Genomic DNA, 16,337 nt, shown 5'->3' on the forward strand with positions numbered 1-16,337 from the left:
CCACATGAGGACCGCCGTACGTAAATTTACGGCCTCATGTGCTGGTACCTAAAGACCGGACTATTGCCGAAATACGTCCGGCCTTTAGGTACCTTTCTGGCGGGGGGAGGGGTGCGGGGGGGACAGGGGTTAGGTGTTACTAACACCTAACCCCTTCCTCCATAACGTCCAGTCGGAACTGAGTCCGACTGGAAGTTTTAACCCTTTCGATCGCGCCGTGAAACATCACGGCGCGATCGAAAGGCATCCGCCGACAATTAAATCAGATCGGCACCCCCCGCGGCGAGATCGGAGGGTGCCGATAGCAGTAAAAGGTAGTCTGGGGTCTGGCCAGTGACCCCAGACTGCCCGGAGCCCCCACATACCTGGTGATCCTGCCAGGACCTTCTGATGTCAGGCTGTGCGTCTACACAGCCTGACATCCTGCTACGGAATGCCATGTGGGAGACCTGCAGGCTGTGTCTCACATGGCATTCTATATCAGCAAAGTATTGCTGATTGAAGTGTCCTAAATGGACACATGAAAAAGTAAAAAAAAATGTAAAAAAAATAAAATGAAGTGTATGAAAAAAATTAATAAAGTTATAAAGCCCAAAAATCCCTTTTTCTCAATAGAAAATGAATTATATAAAAAAAGAACTCAAAAGTAATAAAAACAATGCATATTTGGTATTGTCGCGTCCGTAACAATCTGTACAAAAAAACTGAAATAATATTTAATGTACACGGCGAACGCCGGAAAAAAAAAACGGAAAAAACTCGCCGGAAGTAATGATTTTTCGCCATCTCACCATACAAAATATGCTATAAAAAGTGATCAAAAAGTCATATGCATCCGATAACAGTACCAATAAAAAGCGCAGGTTGTCCCGCAAAAAATAAGCCCTCAACCAACTCTGTCAACCGAAAAATAAAAATGTTACGCCTCTTAGAAGATGCGATGCAAAAAACATTGATTTATGTCCCCAAATGTGTTTTTCCTCTGCAGAACTAGTAACACATAAAAAAATACTATAAATGAGGTATCGCCGTAACCGTACCGACCCGCAGAATAAAGGGAACATGTTACTTATACTGTACGCTGCATGGCGCAAAATTAAAAAAGTAAAACTCAATGCCAGGATTGATTTTTTTTTTTTAAATCCAGCAAAAAAGGGTTAATAAAATGTATTCAATAAGATGTAGACACCCAAAAATGGTGTCATTACGAAATGCATCTCATCCCGCAAAGAATAAGCCCTTATATGGCCACGTCACCAGAAACATAAAGAAAATATAGCATCTCACAATGTGAAGACAAAAACCCTCAAAAATCGCCAAATTATTAGAACACAACTGGGTGCGTCATGTAGGGAATATATAAGCTGTGTGAGCGGATATCAGGGGACACCCCAGATTTACAGCTTATGAGGGAACAGACACCAGAAGTGACCCCTAAAGTGACCCCCAGAGTGACTCCCCCAATCATAGGAGCTACGGGGACATAGTAGGGAATTTGGTGTCTGCAATGTCCTCCGCACAGCTTATACATTCCCTCTTCGCCATCCGCTGTGCAGTCACGTCCGGGATACTAATACTCACTACACCCCCTGATAAATTCTTTGAGGGGTGCAGTTTTCAAAATGGGGTCACTCCTGGTACCCCATGGAATCCACTTTTCTGGTACCTTACAGGCTCTACAAACATGACATGGCATCCAGATACCAAACATCTGAATCTGTGCTCCAAAAGCCGCATAGCGCTCCTTCCCTTCTGCACCCTGCTGTACGTCCAAACTGTAGTTTATGACACATGTATGACACATGTATGACACTGGTGTACCCCCGGATAACGGACATAATGTCATATGTGGGTATAAACTGATACTAGGGCACAGCCGGACACAGAAGGGAAGAAGGGTCATTTGGTTTTTGGAGCACAGACGGTTTGGTTTTTGGATGCCATGACACTTTTGTAGAGCTGAAACGCCAGTAATTTGGAATCCCCTGATAAATTACCTTATTTTGGAAACTACACCCCTGAAGGATTTATCCAGGGGTACAGACAGCATTTTTAACCCCCAAGTGTTGCTATAACTTTATATATATAACTATAACTGTAGTGGATTGTGAGAGGTGAAATTGACCATTTTTCCAGGAATACGTCCTTTCAGTGCGTAATATGTTGTGCCCACCTTGTATCAGAGATGAACGCTCTAAAAGCTGTTGTGCCTGGGATACCCGTTTAACAGTTTTTGGAGTGTCTCTGCTGACATAAGTCGGGCACAACATGTTGCACACTGAAATGGCAAATCTGTAAAATTTTCATTTTTAACTTCTCTATCAGTTGCGATTTCATTTCTGGAAACTAAATAAATGCAACACTCAAGGGTTAAAAATTCTCGCTACACCACTTGATAAATCCCATCAGTGGGGTAGTGTCCAAAATAGGGTGACATGTCTGCAGATTCCACTTTATTGGCAATTCAGGGGCTTTGCAAAAGTGGCATGGTGTGCTCCAAAAACCAATATAGCGCTCCTTTCCTTCTGTCCCCGGCTGTGCCCAAACAGCCATTTCTACCCACATATGGCATTAAGTATGTTATCCGGGGTACACCAGTGTCATACATGTGGGCATACACTGCTATTTGGGTACCCAGCAGGGTGCAGATGTGAAGGAGCAATATGTGCTTTTGGAGTGAAGATTTAGATTCTTCGTTTTTGGACACCACGTCACATTTGCAGAGACCCTAAAATTGCCCCTACAAAATGGGGTCACTTCTTGGTGAATTCCAGTTTACTGGAACCTCCAGGGCTCTGCAAAAACATCATGGCGCCCAGAGGGTCCCTCTAAATCTGTACCCCAAAAGCTAAAACGCACAGTGGTCCTTCCCTTCTGAGCCCTGCTGTGTGCCCAAGCAGCAGTTTACACCCACATATATAATTTTTTGACCCCCGGGATGGCCCACTTAATAGTTTTAGGAGTGCAGGTCTCTGACAACACAAAGTGGGTGCAACGTATTGGGCACCGAAATGGCATATTTTTAAAAATTTCAATTTTCATTTTGTACATTAATTTTTGGGAAGCATTTTAGGCTCAAAATGATAATACCCCTTGATACATTCCTTGACAGGTGTAGTTTCTAAAATGGGGTCACTTTTGAGGGGTTTCCATTGTATTGATACTTTAGGGGCTCTGCAAATGCGACATGGCACCTCAAAACTATTCCAGCAATATATGCCCTCCAAAATCCAAATAGCGCTCTTTCCATTCTGAGCCCCAGCATGTACCCATACAGCAGATTTTGGCCACATATGGGGTATTGCCGTGTTCAGAAGAAATTGTGTAACAAACTGTGGGGGGCTTTTAATTCTTAAACTATTTGCAAAATTAAAACTATGGCGCTAAATGGACGATTTATTGGGAAAAAAAGTAATTTTTCATTTTCACGTCCCAATGTTAATAAAATCTGTGAAACACCTGTGAGGCCAAAATACTCACTCTACCCCTAGACAAATTCTATGAGGGGTGTAGTTTCCAAAATGGGGTCACTTATAGGGGGTTTCCACTGTATTGGTACTTTAGGGGCTCTGCAAATGCGACATGGGACCTGAAAAATATTCCAGCAAAATCTGCCCTCCAAAAGCCAAATAGCCCTCTTTCCATTCTGAGCCCCGCCATGTTCCCATACAGCAGATTATGACCACATATGGGGCATTTCTGTGTTCAGCAGAATTTGTGTAACGAACTTTAGGGAGCTTTTTCTCCTTTATCCTCTTGTGAAAATTAAAAATTTGGGGCTAAATTGACAGTTTGTTGGAAAAAAAGTAATTTTTCATTTTCATGGCCCAATGTTAATAAAATCTGTGAAACAGCTGTAGGGTCAAAATGCTCACTCTACCCTTTAATATGTTCTGTGGGGGGTATAGTTTCCCAAATGGGGTCACTTTTAGGGGGTTTCCACTGTATTGGTACTCTAGGGGCTCTGCTAATGCGACATGGCACCTAAAATTATTCCAGCAAAATCTGCCATCCAAAAGCCAAATAGCGCTCCTTCCATTCTGAGCCCCGCCATGTTCCCATACAGCAGATTATAGCCACATATGGGGTATTGCCGTGTTCAGGAGAAATTGTTTAACAAACTGTGGGGGGCTTTTACTCCTTTATCCCCTTGTGAAAATGAAAACTTTGGAGATAAAGTGACATTTTAGTAATTTTTCATTTACACATCCCAATGTTAGTAAAATCTGTGAAACAACTGTAGGGTCTAAATGCTGACTATACCTCTTGATGAATTCTGTGAGGGGTGTGGATTCTAAAATGGGGTCACTTTTGGGGGGTTTCCATTGTTTTGGTACTCTAGGGTCTCTGCAAATAAGGCATGGCGCTGAAAATTATTCCAGCAAAATCTGCTGTTCAAACACCCAGTGTCGCTCCTTCCCTTCCATGCACTGCCGTGTGCCCAAAAATCAGTTTACACCCACATGTGGGGTATTTCTGTGCACGGGAGAAATTGCACAATAAGCTGTCAGATGCATTTTCTCCTTCAACCCTTTGTGAATGTGTTAATTTTGGTTCTAAATGAATGTATTAGTGAAAAAAAATGAAATGTCTAAATTTCACTGCCATATTATTTTTATTCTTATGAAATGCTTAAAGGGTTAACAAACATCCCAAATGCTGTTTTGAATAATTTGAGGGGTGCAGTTTTGAAAATGGGGTAATTTATGGGGGTTTCTATTATACAGGCCTTTATAATTACTTTCAGAACTGAAGTGGTCCCTAAAAAATTGGTTTGGAGAATTTTCTTGTAAATCTGGAAAATTGCTGTTACACTTGTAAGCCTTGTGACGTCCAAAATAAATTAAAAGACAATCAAAATATGATGCCAATATAAAGCAGAGATATGGGAGATAATATTTATTCATGTATTTGGATGGTATGACTATCTGCCTGAAAAGCAGATAATTTCACATTTTGAAAATTGCAATTTTTTTCAAATTTCCATCAAATTTCCTAGTTTTTTTATAAATAAATGCAAAAATATTGATTAGTGTTTACCACTAACATGAAGTATAATGTGTTACAAGAAAACAATCTCAAATTCATTTGTGTAAGTTAAAGCGTCTCAAAGTTATTGCCATTTAAAGTGACACATGTCAGTTTTGAAAAAAGAGGCCTGGTCTTTAACATACTTTTGGGCCTGGTCCTTAACCGGTTAATAGGATAAGTGTGTACAGTGGTAATACACTTGATAAAGGGGAAGCCCCGAAACACAGCCCGCTGCGTCGTGTATTAAGAAACCCTAATAAAAGAGCATGTTGAATCAATGGATCTGGAGCAAGCGCAGTTCTTTTCTCATCCATTGGTCTGTTAGAGTGTTACTTGACATCACTTGGCTGCCCCCACCGGAATGCTCACTCTCCATTTCCTCCTCCTCCTCCATTTCACCCCAAGCGCGCTGCAGCAATGGGACGCAATGAACCTCCCCGCTAGCCTCCTGTATGACAATGAGATCTGCCACTTCGTTGTCCTCCTCCCTCAATGTACGCTGTGAAGTGGACAGAAGTGTGCCATGAATATCCTGCTGGGATGTTTCAGCACCTATGCCCGACTCCTCAGCATCCAATGTGTTATCCCTGATGGCGATGAGGGATTCTCGCATCAGACACAGGAGGGGGATTGTGACACTCACAATTGCGTCATCACAAGTGACCCTCATGGTTGACTCCTCAAAGACACGCAAGATCTCGCATAAGTCTGCCATCCATGGCCACTCATGGTGCAGAAACTGCGGAAGGTGACTCTGAGGAACCCTTGGGTTTTGGAGATGGTACTCCATCAAGGGTCTCTGCTGCTCACACACTCTACTCAACATGTGGTACGTCGAGTTCCAGCGTGTGGGGACGTCGCACATCAGCCGGTGTTCTGGCAGATGGAGGCGTTTCGGGAGGCTTCGGAGGTTAGCAGCGGCTACTGTGGACTTGCGAAAGTGGGTGCACAAGCGCCGCAGTTTAACCAGTAGCTCAGCTACATTGGGGTATGTTTTCAAAAACCATTGCACCACTAAATTGAACACATGGGCCAGGCAAGGAACGTGTCAGAGGTTGGCAAGCTCCAGAGCTGCTACCAGGTTGCGGCCGTTATCACACACGACCATGCCTGGGCCCAGGTGCAGCAGTGAAAGCCATGTTGCCGTCTCATCAAGGAGGTAAATGAGGTAGACCGCCCCTGATTGTGACCCGCTCCCAGCCTCAACTACATTCACCCAGTGTGCCATCAGTGAAATGTAGCGTCCCTGTCCGCATGCACTTGTCCACGCATCGGTTGTCAAGTGGACCTTTGTGCAAATCGCGGAACTTAGGGCCCGCTGGATGTTGCATGACACGTGCTGGTGCAAGGCGGGGACAGCACACCGGGAGAAATAGTGACGGCTAGGGACGGCATAGCGAGGTGCCGCACTTGCCATCAGGTCACGGAAGGCCTGACTTTCAACAAGCTGGAACGGCAACATCTCCTGGGCCAGCAGTTTGGAGATGTGCACATTTAAGGCTTGTGCATGGGGTTGGGTAGTGCTGTATTTTTGCCTGTGCTCAAAAGTCTGGGAGATGGTGGGTTGTGTTCAGGAGGCGCATGATGGTACAGGAGAAGGAGCTAAGGCAGGAGAAGGATGTAAGGCCGGAGAAGGAACTAAGACAGGAGAAGGAGCTGAGGCAGGAAAAGGGGAGGATGAAGGAGAAGCCCCCAAAGTGGTGGAGGAAGATGTGGAGGTTTCCTGGCTGCTGGTCTAGACTGCAGCGCCAGCACTGGCAAGAGTGGGAGAGGCAGTGGCGGCAACGCCGGACGACGATAGTACAGAGTTTGCTCTCTGCCATTGAGCCCAGTGCTTGCCTTCCAAATGACGGCGCATGGCAGTGGTTGTGAGGTTGCTCTTTTCAGAGCCCCTACTCAGTTTTGAGTTGCAGAGTTAGCACAGACATAAAAAAAAATTCCACACCACCGAAGACCGTGGCCTCGATGGGGGAGTTTTTCTAGGCTGGCTACAAGAGGGAACATTTTGGGCCCTGCTGGCTGTGGTCTGGCTTCGGGTGAAGCAGCTGTCCTCTGCCTCTCGACATGCCTCTGCATCTAGCCACCCTCTTTGGGGCTGCACTTCCCTCCACATCTTCATTGCTCTCCCCGCTTGACATCCGCCCTGTCCAGGTCGGGTCAGTGGCCTTATCGTCCACCACCTCCTCTTCCAAATCCTGCAACGGCTCCTCCTCCTCCTATTGCACAATGACGATGGCAACAGGCTGCCCTGATGGCAACTGTGTCTCATCACCATCGTCACTGAGGGACAATTGCCGGTCAACAGAAACAACAGGAGATGACCGATGCTTCAGTATTTGTGCATCAGGGAAGTCATCTGTTACCTCTGGTGATTCAGGACGTGGTGGGACAGAGAGAGGAACAGTGAATGGACCCGAAAACAGCTCCTGGGAGGTGGGAAAGGTGGGATTCAGTTGCTGGGAAGATTGGGCATGTTGTGAGGAAGGAGGAGCTGTCTGTTGGGTAAGAGGAGGAGTTGAGGTAGAGGCTGACTGGCTGGTGGAGAATGTGCTGGAAGCATTGTCTGTCAGCCATTGTAACACCTCTTCCTGGTGCTCGGGCCTACTTAGGTTTGTACCCTGCAGCCTACTCAATGTGGTCATCAAACCAGGGACTGTGGAGAAGCGTAATGCTTGCTGCAGTAGAGCTGTAGGTGCAGTAGACACTGTTGGTTGAGCGCAACCTTGCTGAACATCTGCATTTCCACACCCCCGTCCTCTTCCCTTTGCGCATTTTGGATGTACTATTCCCTTTTTGATTCAAGATTTTTATCAGCTACTGTATATGAACTTGGAAATGCAGTGAATTGCTGCAATTTTTCAGGCCCCCCAAAAATTCAAGGTTTTTATCAGGTATATGAACTTGGAAATGCAGTGGATTGCTGCTATTTTTCAAGAAACAGCAAAATTCAAGGCTTTTTTTCAGCTCTATATGATCTAGTCACTGCTGTGCATTCCAGCTGTAATACAGCTATTCGATGTATTCGTTCACAATCAAATACAAGGCCGCATACGCAGTAAAAATTTGTGTCCCCTCCCACCTTCCCTGGCGCATTTTTGCACCAATAACTGCGCAGGGCAGGTGGGACAGGAACTAGGACAACGGAGGCAGTGAAAAAAATTTAAAAAACCCATTGGCTGCCGAAAACATGTGACCTCCCAATTCATAAGAATAGTGTCGGCCATCTTCGTCTCATTCTCGTTTTGCAGTGATAGGGAGAGCTTGGTCTAAGGGCGATACAGTGCTTTGGTTAGGCAGGAATTGGAAATAACAGCTCTTTTCAGAGCTCAATATAAAATCTATCTGCAAATCATGCAGAGTAGCAGCAGGAGACGTGGGCGAGGACGTGGACACCCAACTGGGTGTGTAGTCCACAGTCTAGGTACTGGAGAGGGGCTGCTAGCATTGCCTCTCGTCAGTACCAGCAGGGTACGTGCGCGAGGACGTAGACGTGCATACCCAGCTGCTGTATCCACCCCACAGTCCAGCTACTGGAGAGGGGCTGCCAGCAGTGTCCCTCGTCAGTAGCATCAGGGGACGTGGACGTGCATACCCAGCTGGGTGTGTAGTCCACAGTCCAGGTACTGGAGAGGGACTGCCAGCATTGCCTCACATCAGTAGCAGCAGAGGAAGTGGACGTGCATACCCAGCTGGGTGTATAGTCCACAGTCCAGGTACTGGAGAGGGACTGCCAGCATTGCAAGGACGTGCATACCCAGCTGGGTGTCTAGTCCACAGTCCAGCTACTGGAGAGGTTATAGAAAGCAATGGTACCGCACACTCGTATTAGATAGGTATAGGTGCTAGCAGACAAGGAGTCCTTCGACCCTTAATACAATAAAGATTGTTGCTGCTGCACACAATTAACGTGAAAAGGATAACAATTTATTGAAGCATAAACGCCATGAACAAGTTTGGAAAGCATATGAGAATATAGTAGTCACTAGATCATAGTTAAAGACATGACGTTTTGGTCACAGACCTTCATCAGATTAGATCTAGAGCATGGCTGTGTACGCTTGGGGATCATGGCGTGATCATGATCCCCAAACGTACACTGCCATGCTCTAGATCTAATGGAGAGGGGCTGCCAGCAATGTCCTTCGTCATTATGAGCAGGGGACGTGGGCTAGGATGTGGATACCCAGCTGTATATCCACTCCATAGTCCAGGTACTGGAGAGGGGCTGCCAGCAGCAGCAGGGGACATGGGTGAGGACATGGATATACAGCTGGGTATCCACTCCATAGCCCAGGTACTGGAGAGATTCAGTCAGCAAACAATTTACTCTTCCTCATCCTTCTCATCCTCCTCCTCCTACAACCCCAGCCCTTAATTCTGCATGTTAAATTTTTTATATATATATATATATATATATATATATATATATATATATATATATATATAATAAAAAATATTTCCATTATTTCCCCCTCACCAGGGGGTTGCAACTCAATTTGTTAGGGCTCCAGCCCAAGGGCCTGCAAAATAATTTTTTAGGGCTCACCCCCAAGGGGTTGAAATCTAATTTTTTAGGGCTCCCCCCAAGGGCCTGAAAATTGATGTTTTACGGCTCCCCCCAAGGGCCTGAAAATTAATGTTTTACGGCTCCCCCCAAGGGCCTGAAAATTAATGTTTTAGGGCTCCCCCCAAGGGCCTGAAAATTAATGTTTTAGGGCTCACCCCCAAGGGCCTGAAATCTAATTTTTTAGGGGTCACCCTAAGGGCCAAAAAATGAAACACTGCTGCTGCATGGCTCTAGTCACCCCAAGGGCCAAAAAATAAAACAATGCTGCTGCATGGCTCTAGTCACCCCAAGGGCCAAAAAAATAAAACACTGCTGCTGCATGGCGCTAGTCACCAAAAGGGCATAAAACACTGCTTTTTAAAGGCTGTACTCACTCCAAGGGCCAGAAACACTGCTTTTTAAAGGCTCTACTCACTCTAAGGGACAAAATCTGAATATCTGCTGTTTAAAGGCTCAACTCACCCAAAGAACCAACAAATCTGTGCTGGTGTAAGGCTGAACTAAGTTCAGCCTAAAACTCTGATGGTAAAAGGCTGAAGTCAACTAAAGGCCCTCAATCTCTGCTGGTAGCTCAGCTTAAGGGCCTGTAACCTAATTTGGAAGGACTCCTGTTAAGGGCTAGAAAAGTGAATTTTGGAAGATCTTACCACATCACACACTCAAAATGACAGTTCAGGGTGAGGGCTTTTGGATTTCCCATTGTCTATTCCATCTGTGATTGTCATGGGCAACGTGATTTAAAGGGGTGCTTGTTAATGTTTTTTGAGCTAAAATTTGGGTTTGTGTCCATCCATTTGGGGAGTAAAGAAGGTTTCCAGGTATTTTCCCACTTTGATAGAGGTTTTTTTGAATGTGGAAAGTGTGTAGTTGTTAGTCTGTGATAGTGGGGTAATAGAATAAAAAACAAAAGAGACACCGAGCACACTATATAGTGTAGAATGTCTGATAAATTTTGGTGGAAATAACCAGAAGATTTAAAAGGACCAAATGGCCTCTCACCTGATGAGGTTGTGACAATCGCTCACAACTACGTTTGGGGTTTACCGTCAGGTGGAGGCGGCAGCACGTCTGATGGACACCGGCCAAGGCCAGGGAAGATAGAGTTTTCAATGAAAATGGAAAGACGGCGCTCTCAAAAGAGAGAGCGCCGTCTTTCCATTTTCATTGAAGTGGGGTAATAGAGGGACTTTGGTGTGTTAGATGCCCCCAGGCATGCTTCCCCTCCTGTCTCAGTTGCATTGCAGAGGTGTTGGCATCATTTGCTGAGGTGTGATAGTGGACTTGGTGACCCTCCTGAGTCGAATGGTGGGATCCCCTGAAACAAAGCATTTTCTCCCATAGACTATAATGGGGTTCGATATTCGTTCGAATAGTCGAATATTGAGATGCTATTGGAAACGAATAATGAACATCGAATATTTTATTATTCGCTCATCTCTAATTTTTATCAGCTATATGAACTTGGAAATGCAGAGAATTTTTTCAGGCCCCCAAAAATTCAAGGTTTTTATCAGCTATATGAACTTGAAAATGCAGTGGATTGCTTCTATTTTTCAAGAAACAGCAAAATTCAAGGCTTTTTTCAGCTCTATATGATCTAGTCACTACTCTGTATTCCAGCTATTCTGTGTGCGGACAGCCAACAATGAAAGCTGTTTCTCCGCTATATATGAACTTGCATCTGTTGTGTATCCCTGTTTTCCACCGTCCGGGGAAAGCTGGACTGATGTCCCTACAGTGTATAGGTCTTAGAAGAGCTGTTGGTTTTCTTCTTTAGTTCTTGCCTGCCTATCTGAAGCTAATCGCTATCTAGCCCTCAGCAGATGTCTTACTCTCCCTATCTCTGACTGCAAAAATGGCGAATAGGGCGGCAGCCGTTCTTATAAATTGGGAGGTCACATGTTTTCAGCAGCCAATGGGCTTTATCAATTTTTTTCACTGCCTCCATTGTCGTAGTTCCTGTCCCACCTGCCCGGCGCAGTTATTGATGAAAAAAAAGCGCCAGAGGAGGTGGGAGGGGACACAAATTTTTACTGCGTATGCGGCCTTGTATTCGATTGTGAACGAATACATCAAACGTCATGATATTCGATCGAATACCTATTCGATCGAACAGCATTCGCTCATCTCTATTCAGCACCACTCTTGTGACGTCACTTCTCCGCTCCGTTCAATAGGAGGCCCTCAAATGTGTGCTTCGCGGAGTTTTGATAAAGCATGGTGCGCGCCTTAAGAGAGAGACAGGTCAGAAGTTTCGCTCCCTGCTAAATGACTTGGCAACGCTGGAGGCTCAGCATAAGCAATCCCTTCAGCAGTCAACTTTGGCCTCACTGATGGCTACACAGCAGGAGATTAGATCCCTGCTTGAGTGCAAGCAGCAGCGACTATGGCAGCTAGGCCAGCGTTCCTTTTACGAATGGGGCAACAAGGCGGTTCGTCCTCTGGCACTGGTGGTGAGAGAGCATCAGGAGGCTTCCCATGTTATAGCTATTAAAAGGCCCTCAGGTACTGTCACCCATATTACGGCTCACATTGCCTCCGCCTTCCATGAGTATTATAGCTCACTTTATCATCTCCACCCACCGGGAGCTGCCCACCTGGTTCCCGCTCCCAACTTTTCCCTGCCAATATATAGCCACTACGGCTCTCCCATCCCTTCAACCTGAGGACTTGTCTCTGCTTGAGGCGCCGCTCTGCGCACAGGCGCCGCTTCCCCCCCCCCCGTACTTTTTACAAGCGCAAGTCACAGTAATTCCTAAGGAGGGGAAAGACCACCAGCTGTGCTCCAATTATAGACTGATCTCACTACTCAACACAGATGCTAAGCTCCATGCCAAGCTGATCGCTAACCGCCTGAGCCCGTTCATGGGAGATCTTGTTCATCCCGACCAGGTGGGGTTTATTCCTTGTAGGGAGGCCCGTGATAACACTCTGATGGGCTTCTCTGCGATCCTTCATGCTCAACACTCACAAACCCCTATTTTGCTGTTCTCTCTGGATGCGGAGAAGGCCTTTGACAGGGTGGACTGGTGGTTTTCGGAGGTGACTCTATCGCGCTGTGCTGTGGAGCGGGGAGGAACGCCCCCTCCCTCTGCTCACACAGCTCGTCCATAGACGAGTATTATCAGGATGGGAGGGGGCGTTACTCCCCGCTCCACAGCACAGCGCGATAGGCGCCGCGAGGCAGAAGGACGTTTCTGGCTAATGGTCAGAAACGCCCTTCTGACCATAGAGCACTACGGTACCGGCACCGTAAGCTCTTTACACCGGGCACAGATCGGGAAAGCCGACAGTGCGCTGAATTCAGCGCACTGTCAGCTTTCCGGCAGTATATAGAACTGCATGTGCCCAAAAGTGGTGAAAGGTCCTCTTTAAGGAAGTCCAGAACCCGCCCCAGGCTAACCCTGAATGACAACAGTCTGGTAGCAGGTAATCATGAGCGGACATGCCTCCAGCACTGTACCATGAGGCCAGAGGATGACGCAGGAGTTTGAAAGGATGAGGACGTAACATCTACTTTATTCCTGTTAGCATGACTGCTATTATAAAGTACTAGTGAAAGTAAGATAGAATATAATTAGTATTTTACCTCAGATTCTGAAGGTTATGTAACCCTGGTACAAGCCTTTCTAATCCTTCAATGCCTAAGAAACATTGAGACAGGTTGAGGTCTTCTATATTTGTGCAGGTTTCCATGATGAAAGCCAACACTGTGCAATCTAGAGCCGACATTCGATCTTTAGAAAAGTCAAAACTTTTGTGTGATTTTAATGATTCCAGAACTAGAGCCTTGTTCCGTGTTTCAAACAGTAAAAACAATGTGCTAAGTAGATGTCGCTTCATGGTTTGGCTTTCCACCAACTTCTGTTCTTCTCCAGTGAAATACATCAGCCAATTAATAACATCTCTGGAAGCCTGAACTGCTTGATTGTCCAGGTATTTGGATAGTATTGACCTGGTGGTGCTGTCTGATAGACCACACAGGAAACGGAGGAACATCTCACCACGTCCATCAGGATAGGATTTGGCTTTTTCTAGTGATTTCTGTAACTTCTCTGGAGAATAATCAGTATAATGGACCAGGGCAGAGAAGAATTCCTGAACAGTGAGATGTAAGAAGGAATAGGTCACAGGTTCCTGCGATTCCATAAGAAAACTTGATAAGAGCTTTGACTTATTGTCCACGTGGAAAGAATCCAGATCTCGTTCATCAAAAATAACTCTGTGATTCATGACTCCATGTTCTGCCATCCATCCGATGGACTGCAGGATCTTCTGAGCGTTACTTTTCTTCAGGCTGTGATTGGACAGAATATTGGCGATAAATATGGCAAAGAGTTGTGTGACTGTTCTGGGTAATAATGTCACCTGCTGGTCACTACTTGTTGTCTGGAAGCTCCTGGATAATACAGTACAGATGATCCAGCAGTAGGACGGGAGGTAACAGAACGTGTACAAGGTGGCATTCTGCTTCACATAAGTAAAAGCCTTTTCTGACAGTTCAGGGTTGGAGAAGAAATTCTCAAAGTAAATCTTTCGTTCTTCTGGAGGAAACCCAATGATTTCTACTATTCTGTCAAAAACATAATTAACTGATGCCAGTCTGGTTGGACGACTGGTCACTAGGACAGAACAACCAGTAAGAAGAGACTTTCTCACCAAACTAACCACGATCTGACCACAATGTTCGAGCTGTTTAGGATGAGAGCACAAGTCACGTGATGTGAAATCCATTGTATGATTGCTTTCATCTAATCCATCAAATATAAAGAGAAGTTTCTCTGGCTCTTGTAAGATGTTCTCCAGCTGCTCCTCCAGATATGGGTACTGATGAAGGATCATGGTCTCCAGACTAACCTTATCCTTAAGTCTGTTCAGTTCTCGGAATTTGAAGAAAAATACAAAAGAGAATCTTTGATAGAGATCGCCCTTCACCCAGTCATAGACAAACTTCTGCATCAGTGTGGTCTTCCCTACCCCGGGCACTCCGCTCACCATTACCATATGTGGTACAAGTCTGGATCGGTGGCACCAACGGAAGATCTTATTGGGAGATGTGCGCAATAGTTCACTTTTGGTTTTCGATAGATATTCCTCATGTTTTGCCCCGGTCTCTATGAGCTCATTCTCAGAGCGTTTCCTAAAGTAATAAGTGGAGAAAATGATGAGGTTCACATAACGTGTAGAGAAGGGGAAACTTTCTGCTCCCTGCTTCCATCCTGGAGGTTTGTTCTCTATAAGTTTCTCGGTTTCTTTATTTAAATGTGTCTTGTGTTTCTTCAGGACATCTGTGATAAACATGACAATAGAGGTGAAGTTAAAAAATGTTTTTACATTAACAGATATTAAATGGGTTACAAACACTGCTACTAGCGCTATGAGCTATTAAATAACTTACCAGCTGCAAGCTACAGTATGTGACACTCACTAAGTCCAGAAAAAATGAACACCAGATCCTCTTCCTTATCAATCAAGTGATTGAAACATTCCTTATCAACCGAGGTGCATTCTTAAAGGTCCAAATTAAGCTACATTCTTGAATGGTTTAATGAAATTAAAAAATGGTAAGAATGGTAAAATAAAAACCCTGAAATGATGCCAAAAATACTGCAAAAAAATTAATTGTTGTGGCTTTCATAATCTTTTGCAAAATGCTAACTTCTGTCCAAGGCAAAAGATGCTGAAAAACAAAAATCTAGCATTTCCCTAGGAAATAACCCATAACTTAGAGATTAACCATCAACAGGTGATTTATTCTGGATATCCCAAACTTTAAGGCTAAGGCCGGGTTCAGACGGGTTTTTTTGGGGGCGGCCACCGTGTCAAAATCTGGTCCAAAAAACGGCTAGCTGCAACTGGATGCCGATGCAGTGCATACAGTGCACCGGCATTTAGTTGCGGCATTCCGCTCCAGGTTAGGCCCAAATTGATGGGCTTAGATGCGAGGGAGGTGTTGCAAGGCGGATGTCCGCCTGAAGAAAGGGCATGTCACTTCTTTTTTCTGCGAGCGGGAACAAACTGCTCACGGAAAAAGGAAATGATCGGCTTCCATTGATTTCAACTTTTTCACAGATTCACAGTCCTCACAGTGAAGAGACCTGGTCAACTCTGGGAAGTAAACCTTTTTTTCCCCAGACTGATGGAGCGCCCTCTTGTCTTATTAAAGGATTGTACATGGAACAACTTTCGACCATATTTTTTGCACAGGCTATTTACATATACAGGTTACTCATGTGCCCCTTACACATCAATTCTCAAGATTAATGTAACTCTTTTAATCTCTTTCATCATAACTGAGGTCCTACTTGCTTCTTATCAGCTTTGTGGCCCTCCATTGAACCTTTTCCAATTGTAGGACATCAAGTCCATAACCCTTTTTCATATATATCAATTTGCTGTTGACTGACCTGACATGCTGTAACTTTTTGTAGCACGATTTATTGAGTTTAACTATTGAACGACGAGAGCAGTCCACAAGATTGTGCAGAACTTAATCCATTCAGTTGTATTGAAGCTGTACTTCAATAGTTAAAGGGTTTATGCCATAAAACATATTAGTATCCTCTGCTCTATGGATATAGGAAAAACTGATGATCGGTGGGAGTCCAACTACTGAGACCCTCACAGATCCTTTAAAAAAGAAGTAGCTTACCCTCATTATGAAAGCAGCAGGGGCAAGGGGAGAATCTGTGTCCACCACACTCTAGTCACTTCAATAGAGCGCTGCAGACACAGATCA

The 16,337-nt window shown here is 45.0% G+C and overlaps 1 protein-coding gene across 1 annotated transcript in view; it reads right to left on the reverse strand.

The window, feature by feature from the left end:
• The window catches only part of LOC142214341 (NACHT, LRR and PYD domains-containing protein 12-like), a 176,738-nt gene that overhangs the window by 150,423 nt on the left and 9,978 nt on the right, over positions 1–16,337 (reverse strand). Inside the window, exon 5 of the mRNA XM_075283269.1 lies at positions 13,188–14,886. Within this exon, the coding sequence (XP_075139370.1) occupies positions 13,188–14,886 (1,699 nt within the window). The remainder of the gene's footprint in view (positions 1–13,187; positions 14,887–16,337) is intronic.

The sequence above is a fragment of the Leptodactylus fuscus genome, chromosome 7 (genome assembly GCF_031893055.1).
Source record: "Leptodactylus fuscus isolate aLepFus1 chromosome 7, aLepFus1.hap2, whole genome shotgun sequence".
Lineage (NCBI taxonomy): Eukaryota > Metazoa > Chordata > Amphibia > Anura > Leptodactylidae > Leptodactylus > Leptodactylus fuscus.